We start from the raw sequence: 14,298 nt of genomic DNA, 5'->3' as shown, positions 1-14,298 counted from the left end.
GTGCATGATGTGGCAGATGGGAGTAAGAGATACTCCCTCGGTCCCAAAGTAATTAACCTTATACAAATTTAAGTCACTTACTTTGGGATGAATTGAGTACATAATTTTTTTTTAGACGAGGAACAACACTAAGGTGAGGAGAGAGTCTTTTCGTCCGCCAATAACTTGGATGCCATCAATGAAGCTTGAGTCTCGATATCCCCTTTTATGTGGAGACAAGTCCATATTACCCCTGAATTTTAGAGGTGGTTCAGATTACCCCTCAACACTAAAACCATTTAAAATACCCCCTAAACTCTTATTCCCGTTTAGATTACCCACCTCCCGCATCTCAGGCTGGTTTTGACCGGGTTTTTACTGGTATTAGACTGCCAGGTCAGCAAACATAGTCCCCATCTAAAAAAAAATGCCTAACTTCTGTTTCACCTCGCTCCACAGGGCATCATTGCTCGATGACGGCCGCAGCCACCCCAACCGCCGGCGAGCTCGGTGCGCCGTCTCCTTCACTTCCGCCCCAAGCTCTCTTCTGCCTCAGTGCGTCCCAGCTCGGTGTCTCTGTCCTGCACGGAAATCCCAGCCAAGTCGCCGGCGAGCTCGGCGGCCTCCTCCGACCTTCTGTCCCGTTGTCAACCTCTGTGCCCTCCCAAGTCGCCTCTGCCACCTCCCATTCCGCATCTCGCCTCCCCCGAATCAGGAGACGCCGCCGCCGCAAATGAATCGAAAGACGCCAATGACCTCCATGCCTCCCCGCGCCGCCACGCCATCGCACGCCAGGGCGTACTCTGTGCCGGAGCTCGTTCCGCCGCGCACCCATGCCTCTCCCCCAAATTCCCGAAATACCTCCAGCCCTGCAGGCTTCCAGCCGTCGCGCGCAGGCCCGTGTGGCCGTGTCTGACCACGCACGGGCGGGAGTTCCGTGCTGAACCTTTCTGCTTCTCCTTCCTCGTGTTCTCAGACACAAGAGGAAGCAGAGCAGGTTTGTCGGTCCAAATCGCAGAGGAAATCAAGCCTCAGCTGCCAGTAGTCCAGTACAGGAGGAGAGAGCTGTAGTCGGAGCTGCGGCAACCAGAGGCTTGCTGGCCAATTTCTCGTGGAGATGAGAGATGCGGGAGGGAGGGGATAAGATGAACTGGAGAGAGAGACGGCTCAAAGTGCTCAACTGGGTGGGCCTTGTGCTGACGTGGTGGCAGTCGATTTGGTCAAATTTTGCCACGTATGTAAAAACCAGGTCCAAACAGGGCGAGGGTGGTAATCTAAACGGTTTTAATAGTTCGGAGATGTGTTGTAACCGCCGAACCGGTATTGGAGTTGAGGGGAGTAGTTTAAACTTCGTGTATAGTTCGAGGTTGTAATACGTACTTATCTTTTTTTTTAAATCAGTCGTGACTTTATTCAATTTCGAAAACCATTACAAGTGAAGTGATCTGGATCATGGACACAAGAAATTATAAAGTAATCCTTACAGCTAAAAATTATAATGAAATCTCTCGAAAACATATTCTCCATGATATCAATCTTTGCAACACGAAATGTTGTCCGGGCTTCAGCAAAAATATAGCGATTAGACTAGAGCAGTAACATCACCACTCGTACACCCGCACGATCATACCTTTGAAGGTTTCAGAAAACCCTTGAGTCGCTCATCTAAAAAGATGAGAAGCCACGAGCGTTGAATGTACTTGGACCGGGGATTATCTCCTAAAAGTGCAGGTTGTCGAACCATATGAACTTCACCGAAACGTTAATAAGGACTCCAATATCACAAAAGATCAAACCAACGAAAGGATCGTGACACACCAGCAAAAGCTCGTCTATCCATGTAAACACTTCGATCTGCGACGAGTCCACTCTGGGCCGGCGTAGCACCTGGATGAAACTTGGGTCCTCTTGCTCATCTTGATTGGGCCTCGGTTCCCCGGCCCACTCGTTTCTCCTTCTGTTTCAGAACTGATAGCTTCAGTAACGCCCTTAGCCGCAGGTTCAGTTGGTGCAGCTGAGACCGAGGTCATAACACACCTCAGCCACGGTACGCGCGCGGAGCCTGAGAAACGGGGGCGCTCTGGATCAAATCCCCTGGTTTCCTTCCTCCGACCTCGACGCACGTCACGACGACATGGCGGGGCTCGTCTGTGAGAACTCGATCGGGGAACTCCATAGATCTCGATCAGTTTAACTGAAAATAGATAAATTGTCCTGCTCCGTTACTAGCTTCTTACTCCAAGAAACCTTATTGCATCTCGCACATGAAAGCCAAGAAACACCTCGAAGAACAGGATGGAAACTAGTAGTACCTCGAGAAGATGATTTCTCCTAATAGCTACTGTAACTAGCATAGCACTAGATTCTAGTTAAGCCACATCGATTTTCAGTCTTATTCCTTTGATCTGGGCCCGTCTTTTACTCATGAGCAAGCGCCGGCGCGAGCCACGTCGTCAACCTGCACCGCGTGCACTTGCGCCGCAGCCGGCGGCGTCGCCGAGTCCACGCCGTCGTCATTCATGGACTCCACCTTATCCATGGTCATGGCGCCGACGTCGGCCGCGGCCCTGGCGACGGCGCCGACGGCCGCGGACACCCACGCGGCGCCGCGCGACGCGTAGGGGCTGGACGCCACGATCGTCTCGGCCGTGGTGATCGCGCCCCGGGCGCGCTCCGACACCTGGAGCCGCTCGTCCACGCCGCGCACGGCAAGGGTGAACTTGTCGCTGAGGCCGAAGCGGCGGTCCAGCCTCGCCACGCGCGCGCTGGCCGAGGACAGCAGCTGGTGCCGGTCGTCGAAGGACCGGGCGCGCTTCAGGGCGTCCTTGCTCAGCACGAAGCCCCTGGCCAGCATCGTGCTCACCACCTCTTCCGCCTTCTTCACCGCCGCCTCCGTCGGCGTCCTCGGTGACCCCAGCTCCTGTATGTTTTTTTTTGCAAGCATAAACCTCTTAGTTCACAAGAATTAGCAAATGTAACCGAGAAAATCACATATTTATACATGTTTATGCATGTTTAGTTATTAATTGCGAGTGAAGAACATGAGCTCTCACCTCTGCATGGGTGTATGCCTCTGGAGGCAGGTCATAGTCTTCCACTGGTGTGATATTTACAGAGGCATCAGATATGCTTGCTCCCTGAACAAGTAAATCCACCACAGTATTTTTAGTTTTCAAGATTCAAAACAGTAAGAAATTAGAAGGGAAAAAACTTGAGATACATATGTGGATATGTCATTACAGAGAGGAGCAGGGCAGTGTCAGCTCCATGGAACTCCTCGAAGGTCACATAGGCAACCTGTGATGTCTCTGATTCCCTGCTATGAGCATGCACAGAAAAAAATACCATGAGAACATCTAGTGATGAGGGAATTAGTTGTACAAAGCATTGCTGACGACTGACGAGAAGATGAGAAAGTATGGGTAGAGACCTCCGCATCTCGACATACTCAATGTCGCCGGAGAAGGAGAAGAACTCCTTGATGTTGTCAGCGGTCGCGGAGCCCGAGATGTTGGTCACCTTGATTGTTCTTGCCTGATACAAGCATGATCAATCCACTACCGATGACAGTTAAGCATGCCACGCAAAACGTGGTGTTAATGATTATTGCTGCTACATTGTCAACAGTTTGATAGTGTCATTCGCGATGATATGTAAATATGGTTCATCGGTGCAATCGCTAGCGACGAGGCACTGTAATTGGATATCGGTGTTTCTGAACATGTCATATGTATAAGCATGATGATACTCCGGTGTTGTGGGAGTGTTTGATGCAGGGGATGGGTCTGTTCCGACTCACATTTGGGACATCGATGGTCCAGCTGGGGGAGGTTCTGAGTTGTGGTGATGGTTGTGGGGAGGAGGAGGAGCTGAATTGATCAGGACGAGGAGCCACTTCTACCCTGAGACAGCCCGGGGCCAGCCGGACCTGCAGTGGGAGATCAGATCGACATGGTCAGGGCTCGATCAACTTAATTAAATCCGATCAATGGCAAGATTTATTTCTTGGACTAGTCGTTGTTCTACGTTCATACTCTTCCTATTTATGTTTCTAAAACTTTTGCACATTTGAATCCGATCACTTTTGAAATCAGAGAATAAGAGATCACTAAAATGCAGAAGTTGATGGGGAACGGTCCAGAAATGCGTGTTTTTTTTAGAGAGACAGAGAGATCTCCAGAAATGCGTGTGATTCAACCAAAACAAAGATCATGATCTAACAAGACCTGAGAGAAAAAAATAATGGTCAACCGGAGGAGGGAAGATGCTGTTATGTGATGACTCACCGCCATGAACGACTCTTGCATCAACCAGCTCTGTCGGGGCACTGAAGAGTGAAGAAGACACCGGGTCACCGGGATGGATCACGTAGAGGGGATGATGAATTGATCCTCTCCTCCCCTGTTTTGCACTTCTGCTCGCTGGCAGTCCTGCGCAGGACGAGAGAGAGAGAGGAGATGTGTGGGTAAATGGTAAATGCCTGCGTGAGTGGAGCAGCGGCAAGTTCGGTTCCAGTGGCTCGGGGGAGGAAGGGAAGTGGAGAAAGGACAAACAGGCTGCAAGCGCTCCGGCATTCCTACGACGGTTCCGACGGGCAAAAATTTTCACCGGGCGCCTGTTTCGGATATCGGCCCATCCCGGTCTATACAAATTGCTACTGCTGCCCGCAAACCTGCGAGAGCTCGCAGCCTCCCCTTGTGTGGGCCGGCCCATTTGTAAACTTCAGATGGTTGCTGCGGTTGCCCTAAAAAAACATGCTCGTTTTTCTTGTTAAGTTTTGATTAGAGAGTACGCATTTTTTTTTAAAGTCATATACTAAATCAACCAACCCTAACAAAACCATCTTCAAAGTAAGAGAAAATTACACGTAATTTTTTTGAGTAAACGTCGTTGTCTTCTTTCTGCACTTGCCGATGACGCGCCGTGAACGAAGTTCGATGCTGTCTCTGGACCTCCGAACCACGTCGGAGCCAGAAAAACATTGTTAACATGTAAAAACCGTAAATAAAATCCGAAGGATCCTCGAGCAAGACAATAAGTTGGGATCTCACCGCACAATCTTTGGAACAAGGTCTGTGCTTATTGTAGCGAAAACCATCGGATGCAATGCAATCTCTCGTTTGGGCGGCGTCACATCTCACAAACAATAGAATTAAGAACAATCAAATGGCTTAATAACCAGTTAATTCATCAGTAGTGGTGCGCGGGCTTGGTGTGTCCCCAGCTATATATGCAGGACGTCGCCGGCGACGCCGTGGAACGCGAGGCTCGCCTCGGTGCCGGTCAGCCGCAGCGACATGAACCCCTGCCCGTCGTGGAAGAACTCCACCTTGTCGCCGCCCGGCGCGTAGACGCCGCCCCACGACTTGGACCCGCCGCCGCTCGTCAGGTACTGCAGCGGACTGCCACGCAAAACAAACAGGAGAAAAAAAGGAGATAACTATCCATGATCAGACATTCAGACAAAGGAAAAGAAAGCGAGAAGTTCTTTTTTATGCTGAAGCATGATCTGAGCTGAGCTGACCTGTCAGTGCTGCTGATGTGCTCCAGGCAGTGGTCGTGGCCGTTGAGGTAGAGGTCCACGCCATGCGCCTGCACATTTCAATTTGTTACCGATGCGTTGCGCTAAGGTTTCAAACAAACGAAGTTCAGATCGCTGGCTAGTATTGGTGAGTAATCAACGGGAATATGTAGCGCATGTGGTATCCTTTGAGCATGGGCACGAGCAGCTGCACGAGTTCTTCGGTGTCGCCGTGCTTGCCGGGAGTCCGGATGGGGTGGTGCCATGTTTTTAAATAGCGAGCTGTCTAGCAGATTTGGACCACTCTCGTTAAAACTATGCACTTTTAGCGCTAAATAGAAAATGTCGCTAATAGCTCGCTAAAATGCGCTAAAACGCTAAATTGGGCCAGAAAATAGCGCTATTTCTCCCGCTAAGCCCCAAAATTTCTTGATTTGAATTTGAAAGTTGCACCTAGTTATGTAATATGCACTTATGCAATCCTTTTATTGCTACAATCATCATGGTTATTCAATAAAAGTTTGTGTCATTCAATTTCTGGTCATATTTTTTAGATGATATGAATACATGATGCCTAATTTTCATGAAAAATTTCTTATTTCTGAGAAAAACGCTAAATGGCTTAGCGCCGCTATAGCTTTCTTAGCAGCTGGAAAATGCCGCCGCTAAGAAGCATAATCTGCTATTTAAAACTATGGGTGGTGCCCGACGACGATCTTCCACTGCGCCCTCGACTGCTGCGACTCCACTTCCTGCGTGTGAAATTCAGAACAAATGGCCATTGGCTATGACATGCTAACACATGGAAATAACATACTAGTTGTACTTGGAATGATTCTCATTTTTCACCAAGATTTGAAATTTTCAGCCAGTTCATTAGGTATTTTCATCTCGATAAAAAAAAATTAGTGACACATGTGTTCATGCCAAGTTCAAATATGGTTCAAATTCATGAAAATTTCTTCAAACATTGCTTTGCTTTCAGTCAAATTAAAGTGGTACTTTCAGTAATTCAGCCATATAAAAAACCCTCAGAAATATTGGAAATTTCCGAAACATTACCGAATTTAGAATCAATACCTTGAGGAGGTTTGTGATGTAGGTCTCGCGAGGAGCAACACCTCTCCAGTCGTACGTGCTGTTCTTAGGATTGGTCCAATACTTGAGGACGAATGGTGTTGTGTCAACGAAGAAGAAATCAGCAATTTCTTCAGTTTTGTTGTAGAGAGAATTGGAAGGAAAAAAAATGCAAGAAAATTAATATTTCCCCGCTTGTTTTTACTTATAATGTGTGAACTTCAAACAAGACAGGGATAGGAACACTCATGGCACCTGCGTCGACGACGAATGACTTCATGCAGATCCACCGGCTGTCGACTCTACGAAGGACAGGGCTGATCTGAGCAAGCGCGTCTCCTCTGTAGTCATGATTGCCAAGAACTACAAAATTTGCCACATCTGGAATATTGAGCAAGACATTTTGGTACTACGAGTCTATGACTAATGCTATATAGGATGTACACTGTTAATAAACATCGACACAATTAATTGTAAGGAAGGCTTGGATATGCATTATGTACCATCTAAAGTTCTAAAACTAATCTACTGGCAGAACTGCATTACCGGTGTACCAAGGCTTCTGGAGGCTTTTAGCCGTGTAGATGCCAGTGAAGGACTCCTCGAAGGCCTTGTCGTCGACGCCCGTGAGGCCATCGTCATAGAAGTTGTCGCCAGTGGAGATGACGAAGTCGACGCCCATCTTCTCGGCTGCCAACCTCATCGACAGACGCATACATGCACGCACGTTGCCAAATCATTCACACATCAGAATACATTTTATTCGGGCCGAGTAGTGGGGGCTTTGCATGCTTGGGGTACTTACCACTTCTAAAAGTTACTTAAAAACATTCGTGTTAACCATTAGATCTTCAAATAAACGGATTAGTTTTAGAACTTTAAGGTGGACCCCCCAGCCCCCCGCCCATGGTTAGTGGTCCAATGGTTAGAAACTGACAGTTTTTATATTTCCACTAAATAGAAGTTTCACCTGATACGCCTCTTCTCAAGGGTAAGGAAATTTTGGTTGTTTGAACTATCAAGTACAGCAAATTAACTTCAGTTCACTGGATTTTCTTTGCCAGAAAAAAAACATTTTGAGATCATATTCTTCCTGATATATGTTATTCCCTCCGATCCTAAATTATTGTCGAAATATTACATGTATCCAGACACTTTTTAAAATAGATACATTCATACTTGAACAAATTTGAATCAAGAATTTAGAATCAAAGGAAATAGTATGGTAGTCTGGCATAGCAGATTAGTAAGCAAGCACTCCTATCCTAATGGATAGAATAATTTACATTTTTGAATCTTTGTAATAAGAAACACGTGTTTACTACTGTCGATCTGTCATGAATAATTATGCTACCCATGCAAAGCATCAAAACCTCGTGCAAAAAAAAAGTCCAAAAACTTTTTTAAATGGGCCACAAGCTCACGTCGTGCCATGACAGCATCTTTAAGTAAAGCACTGCCAAAAGACGTTCAACAGTGTGCTACCCAAGGATAAGATTCCAACCACGGCAGAGATCACATCGATTCAAGACAGCGCGTATGACGTAAAAAAGATCAACTTTGTCGCCGTGTTAACACTTGTGACTTATCAACATTAGAGCAGCTTGCATCGATTTTTGGCATCAGTTAATCACACATTTAACTAGCCGATGGATTACTGGTGAGGTGTCACTTTGTTGTCGGAACAAATTAACTGACAACGTGAGTTGTGTCACTTCTTACATACTAATCCTCGTTACATAATCTTTGTCTTAAAATTGTCCAAAAATAGATGTATCTATTTCTAAAAGGTGTCTCCATACATGTAAGATTTCAACAAGAATTATGAATCCCTCCGTTTTAAGATATATCTCATATTGATTTGTGCATTTGGATCATAGTAGTTCTTGTTTCTACTCCCAACCATTCATATTAACCGGTGCGAGTATCAAGAAAAAAATGAGATGTATTATAAAACAAATAAAAAAATCTATATGCATAGTATTTTGGAACGGAGGAAGTACCTGAGCGGTGACCCGGGACTGGTTGAACTCCCCGCGCCTGCCCCAGTCGCCCACGGCGAGGATGGTCAGCGACCCGTCAGCACTGGGCGAGTGCTCCACTCGCGGCAGCTCAGCCGCCGCCGGCAAGGCAGCCCCCGCGAAGGCAGCGATAGTGACGACGATGAGCGCAACTGGAGCCACGGCGGAACTGCAGGCACGTACTGTTGACATGTGGAGTGTGCGCAAGCGCGCAACTGCGCTTGTATTTATAGCCTTGCGGCTTGTAGGAAGAGAAAGAAAAGAAAGAATGGCGCGTGCCACCAACCATATTCGAGCTGGGCAATATGTAATGGGTGGGTCCGTGGGTGGGAGGGAAAGCTAGTAGGCGTGACCAATGTGAGGCTGTAGGTGCGCCCAGGAGGCATTTGAATTTGCTGGCAATTTGTATACTCCTGCAGCAAAGTGGCCTAGCTAGGGAGTGGAGCAGAGCTTCCTGGGGGTCTTGTTCCGGGTCTTGAACATACACATTGCAGCAAAATGAGCCAACAGTCTTTGTTAACTTATTCAACAGACGAGTACAGTCAATCAATCAATGAACATTACTGACATTTTGTCACAATGGTACACGGTCCGAGCGCGCGCGCACAAACAGGCGCAAGACAAGACACTATAGCATGTAGAGATCGATCGAAGCATTTGCGTCCGATTCGCACGGATTAATTGAACAATGCCGCTTCAGTTACTACGTTGATCAGCTCACGATCCTCGCGCCGGTAGGCGACTTGGTGAGCTCCCAGGCGTGCAGGACCTCGCCGGAGACGTCGTAAAAGGCGAAGCGGGCCTCCGCGGCGGTGAGCTGCATGGAGAGGAACCCTTGCCCGTCGTACAGGAACTCCATCTTGTCGGAGGTCGGCTTGAACTTGCCCGCCCACGCCTTCGACCCGCCGCCGCTCGTCACGAACTCCACCGGACTGCATTGCATACATGCACACAAATTAATTTGGATTCATCTGTTGGTGTTTGGTTAAATCCAAGGGCTGGAGGAAGAATAATTCTGTCGATGAAGCTTTAATTTGGACCGATCACCTGTCGGTGCTGCTGGTCCGCTGCAGGCAGTGGTCGTGGCCGTTCAGGTACATGTCAACCCCATGTGTCTGGAAAACAGAAAAATGTAAGTTGGGTAAAGCCCAAAATTGATAATGCCAACGCCAAATATAGCCACCTTGAGGACTGGGAGGAGGTATTCCCGGAGCTCGGTGGTGTTGCCGTGCTCGCAGCCGCTGCTGATGGGGTGGTGGCCCACGACCACCTTCCACGTCGCATTGGACGCCGTCAGGGCCTCCTCCAGATCCTGCAGGCCGGCAGATTTAATTAACACATTTTATTTATACACATTAGTGTGAATCATCTGATCGATTATCTAAAATCACATTAGCCCCCTCGCAAAATATTTGCGACTTTGTGTACTACCTTGAGGAGATTTGAGATGTAGGTGTCACGAGGCGCCACGTTCCTCCAGTCGAACTTGCTCTCGTTCCAGTACTTGAGCACGAACGGCGACGTGTCCACCAGGAAGAAGTCCACGATGCCTTTTTTTTTTGGTTGAGTTGTTCAGCCAGAAACAGAGCAGCAGGCCGGTGTCAGTCAAATGAAAGCAAGCGTGAAATACTCTCGCTTGGCAGGACAAACTTTGGTCATATTTGCGCAAAACGGCGTTGGTTATCGGTAAATTCGGCTGGTAGTTAAATACTGTACCTTTTTTTGAAAGAGAGTAGTTAAATACCTGATTCGACGATGAATGACTTGTTGACGGAGGTCCACCGGGTGTCGACGTCCCGGATGGCGGGGCTCTGCTGCGCGAGCGCGTCTCCGGTGTAGTCATGGTTGCCAAGGACTGCACGCATAGCCATGAATAAAATTACATGACTCCCGCCGACCCATATTATATTACATGTATTTAGATGTTTTTTAAACATACATGCATTCATATTTAAAAAAAATTAAGACAAGTAATATGAATCGGAGGAAACAGATTCTTTTTTAGGTCAAATAAAATTACAATAGCTGGTCTTCAGAGTTCAGACCAAGACACATCTGGAGGTTTTTACAGACAGTGCCTGTACGTACGGCGAGTGGCATCAATTAATTAATTACCGATGTACCAAGGCTTCTGGAGGCTGTCGGCGGTGTAGATGTCGCTGAAGGAGGCCCTGAAGAAGGCCGTGTCGTTGTCGCCGGCGAGGCCGTCGTTGTAGAAGTTGTCGCCCGTGGAGATCACGAAGTCGGCGCTCAGCTTCTCCCCGACCACCCCCATCTGCACGCACATACACTTGGGGAATTACTACTACTAACCATGGACCGGTGTTCTTTCTGTTTCTGTTAGCGACCTTATTACAGATCAGATAAGTCAATGCAGGTCAACGATCGATCTCTGCATTGAGGAAGGGAGATCGAGTAATACATGAACATGCCGGTGCATGCATGCATGCAACCGCGCGCACCTAACGCGAGCACGTACTAGAGATAATAAATGAGCCCTCTTGCTTTCGGCTACTTAGAGAACCAAACACAAATCACAGGCATACATCTGCATGATGCATTAATTAATCAATGACTGGTTAATTGTTCCGCAAAAGCAAAAAGGGCCCAGCTGCCGATCGAAGCATCAAAACGCCGACACCCATCTTTCTGCAATATATATATATATATATATATATATATATATATATATATATATGGGGTTCCCCTGCAGTCTTTTCTTCTCAAAAAAGAAAAAACAAATACGCATGTGGTTCGTCGAAGAAAACATATGATAAGGTTTATTCAGATGTTTCTTAAGATAAACCGAGCAGTGGGTTTAAGTTTTTGATGAAATGTCTATGAAATTTCTGAATTTTCAGTGTATTTGGTGGGCCTCGAAATTTTGTCATTTCAATAAAAAAAATCGGTGTGACTACAATTTGAGCCACGTAAACGTCCTCTAACATAGAGTCTAATATATATCGGTTTTCCTTTTTCACTGAGAACCTCACAATTAACTTTTGTAATTTGTACCAGACAAATTTGTGTTCTGCTACAATTTTGATAAATTTGGTTAACATTCGATGGAAATACAAACAACAAAATCCCAAATATTTCTAAATTCAGAACTTTCAATGGGTACAGAAATTTCATAAAAAAATTTAAATTTCACCGAAGTATTTAATTTCAGAAATTTGATTTAAACGCATTTTTCTATAAGTAGTAGAGGCATATATAGGGGCATTTCGAAAGGAATAAAAAAGGAGCTATGACACATGATAAATTACATCATACGATCAATCAGCAACCATGCTGCCATTGCAAAGCGACGTTGCACTTGAGCCATGCATGTTAACCATTCGATCATGCATGGTAATTAACCGGGCATGCCTCATTACCTTGCGCTGGCAGTTATAAAGATCAAGCATATTACCGAAAAATATTTAAATAAAGATTGCACGTCATATTATATACGTACCTGCTCGGCGACCAGAGTCTGGTTGTACTGCCCGGCCCTCCCCCAGTCACCGACGGCGAGCACCGTCAGCGACCCGTGCTCCTTGGGCGAGTGCTGCACCTTCTGCAGCTCGGCCTCCACCTGCGAAAGCAGCAGCGCGCCAGCAACGACGACGACGCCGGTTATAAGGAGAACAGCCGAAGAAGCCATGTCCGAGCAACGCTCAAAGTCTACTCCAGTTGCCGGCCGGAGGAAGAAGATGGAAGAAGGCACGCGGTTGTTGCTGCTGCTGGGTGTGGCTGATCTGATCCATACAAGCCCCGCGCGCCGGGTATTTATAGCGGGCGAAAGTGCGGCTGCGGGTGGGCCTTGGCGGCTGGCTAAGCCGTCGGTTAGAGGGCGGGTTTAATTGGAGATCAGACTGAGACACTGAGTGATTGATTGATTGATTGCGGATAAGACGATGATGAGAGCGAGGGCTTTGCGTGAGCGCTACGTGCTCGCGCGGGGCGGGCATTGAACTGCCGCCGCCGCGTACAGATTTTAAAGTGCCCCTTCCATTGCACGGACGAGATGGATGGCTAACCCCACGGAATTGAAGCGGGCTTGCTTTGCTTTGCTTAGCTTGCTCTGCGTGTGTGCATGCTTGCGGGAGCAGATTAGATGTATACCATTTCGTCAAGTCATATATACTCCGTACGTACGTTAGTTGTTGTACAAAATGCTGTGGTACGTGCATTCATGCGACGGCCCGCGATATGCCAGAGTTCCTTGTTAAGTTTTAAGTTGGATGCTGTAAGAAAAGGTTTAAGTTGGACAGGCTGTGGAAGTTTTGTTGTTCAGGGGCAGCTCGGTCTGTCTTGTCGCAGTTCTAGCTCCTGGGCCCCGGCCGCCGATACGTCGAGCTGGCCCACCAGCGGCCAGCGGCAGCGTAAGTCGGTACATGTGTGCAGGGATCTGTTTGATCAATCAACTCAAAAAAAAACTCAAAAAAAAAAATTCCCTCAAAAAAATAACTCAAAAGAAAACTGAGAATAGATACGCCATGATTATTCCGACACGACGCGACCAAGAGCAGATACGGAATTGTCATCGTCGAACTTCACTATAGTGGCCTTTTTGTATGTTGTTGCACGGAAGGAAGGCCTCCTAGCTCGCCCACGGGCCTCATTTAATTCCAGATTATTAACCCGTTGCGTTCTTATGTTTCGGGCTGCATACTGTTGCTAGCCTGCTAGGTGTCGATGAGGTGCAGGCTGTACTGAATACTGTCTTTCTAATTCCCGGTATAAATATATCGTCGTTTAGGTCCAGGGGCCCCTGAGCTTCGAGGGCCCAGTTCGGCCGGCCCTGCTTCCACCCATATCCTTCATGGCACTTTGGCAGCCAACAAAGGGGCAGTTTTTTTTTTTCAACTTCTTCACAACCAAGCTTTAACTTCTCTATCCACAGAAGAAATGATGGTGGGAAGAAGCCCTTGAGAAATCTGAGTCTGGTTCTTTTTGCTTCCATCGTTTCAGCTTATTCTCTAAGTTTGTTGAGGAAAAGTCTATAATCTCCTTGAACTAAAATTATGTCTTGCCAAAGATGTTGTTGCGACAATCTATGATTATCATCATTGGTTCGCCAGAAATTGCAAAAAATTCAAACTTCTATGTATTGCGGAAAATACAAAAACGAAACTGTCAACATCCAATACAAGAAATTGGAGAAAATACAAAAGTAAAACTATCATATAGGCAGGAGCAGGTATCCATCGGCTCAGGACCGCCAGCCCACAGGGCAGTTGCTTACGGCGGCTCACACGATGACGAGAACCCTTGCACTGGCCACGAACCAGCAGGGTGGCTTTGCTCGGCGACGGCAGAACGGATTCCGGCGATGGAGCAAGGGCTTCGGGGTGACGCGGTGGGGTAGAGGCCTCAACCCTAGATGCATGTAGAGGGGAGGGGAGGAATCACGCACGGGATGGAGTGAGTTGCGAATTGGTATGTGTATACCTGCTGTCACATTTTGGGGGTAATTCAAGTGGTCTTTTAGGGCAAGGAAATATGAGATTCCCTCAAAAACTCAGGAAGTGTTGTCACGGACTAACTTTTTTCACATGAAGGATTTAAAGGTTGGTCTGCTCATAGAAGCTGGACTTAAATCGTACTTCTTTTTTTTTGTGTCGGCTGCTCTCAACCTGGAAACTGATTTACAGACCGAAATGAACTAGCCGAAGCGATCAGCAAAGCAGACACCGGCCAGAAATGTCATCA

At 47.2% G+C, this 14,298-nt stretch overlaps 2 protein-coding genes and 1 pseudogene across 2 annotated transcripts; all 3 read right to left on the bottom strand.

Moving 5' to 3' along the window:
* Nucleotides 1–2,401: 2,401 nt before the first annotated feature.
* Nucleotides 2,402–4,449, bottom strand: LOC100830137 (binding partner of ACD11 1). The gene is made up of 6 exons (XM_024454567.1): nt 4,266–4,449; nt 3,779–3,907; nt 3,410–3,513; nt 3,220–3,295; nt 3,033–3,116; nt 2,402–2,896 (listed from the first exon to the last, which is right to left on the bottom strand). Exons 1-6 carry the CDS (start codon nt 4,284–4,286, stop codon nt 2,402–2,404), a joined length of 909 nt encoding a protein of 302 aa, XP_024310335.1. The 5' UTR covers nt 4,287–4,449.
* Nucleotides 4,450–4,920: 471 nt separating this feature from the next.
* Nucleotides 4,921–8,790, bottom strand: LOC100829829 (annotated as a pseudogene).
* Nucleotides 8,791–9,086: 296 nt separating this feature from the next.
* LOC100845233 (purple acid phosphatase 4) lies at nt 9,087–12,363 on the bottom strand. The gene is made up of 7 exons (XM_003577429.4): nt 12,059–12,363; nt 10,714–10,873; nt 10,343–10,453; nt 10,030–10,148; nt 9,782–9,910; nt 9,646–9,713; nt 9,087–9,530 (listed from the first exon to the last, which is right to left on the bottom strand). The coding sequence occupies exons 1-7, from the start codon at nt 12,245–12,247 to the stop codon at nt 9,311–9,313; spliced, it is 996 nt and encodes a 331-aa protein (XP_003577477.1). The 5' UTR covers nt 12,248–12,363; the 3' UTR covers nt 9,087–9,310.
* Nucleotides 12,364–14,298: the final 1,935 nt, after the last annotated feature.

The sequence above is a fragment of the Brachypodium distachyon genome, chromosome 4 (genome assembly GCF_000005505.3).
Source record: "Brachypodium distachyon strain Bd21 chromosome 4, Brachypodium_distachyon_v3.0, whole genome shotgun sequence".
NCBI lineage: Eukaryota > Viridiplantae > Streptophyta > Magnoliopsida > Poales > Poaceae > Brachypodium > Brachypodium distachyon.
Note: the sequence above shows the minus strand (reverse complement) of the source record. Positions and strands in the feature narration are given on the sequence as shown.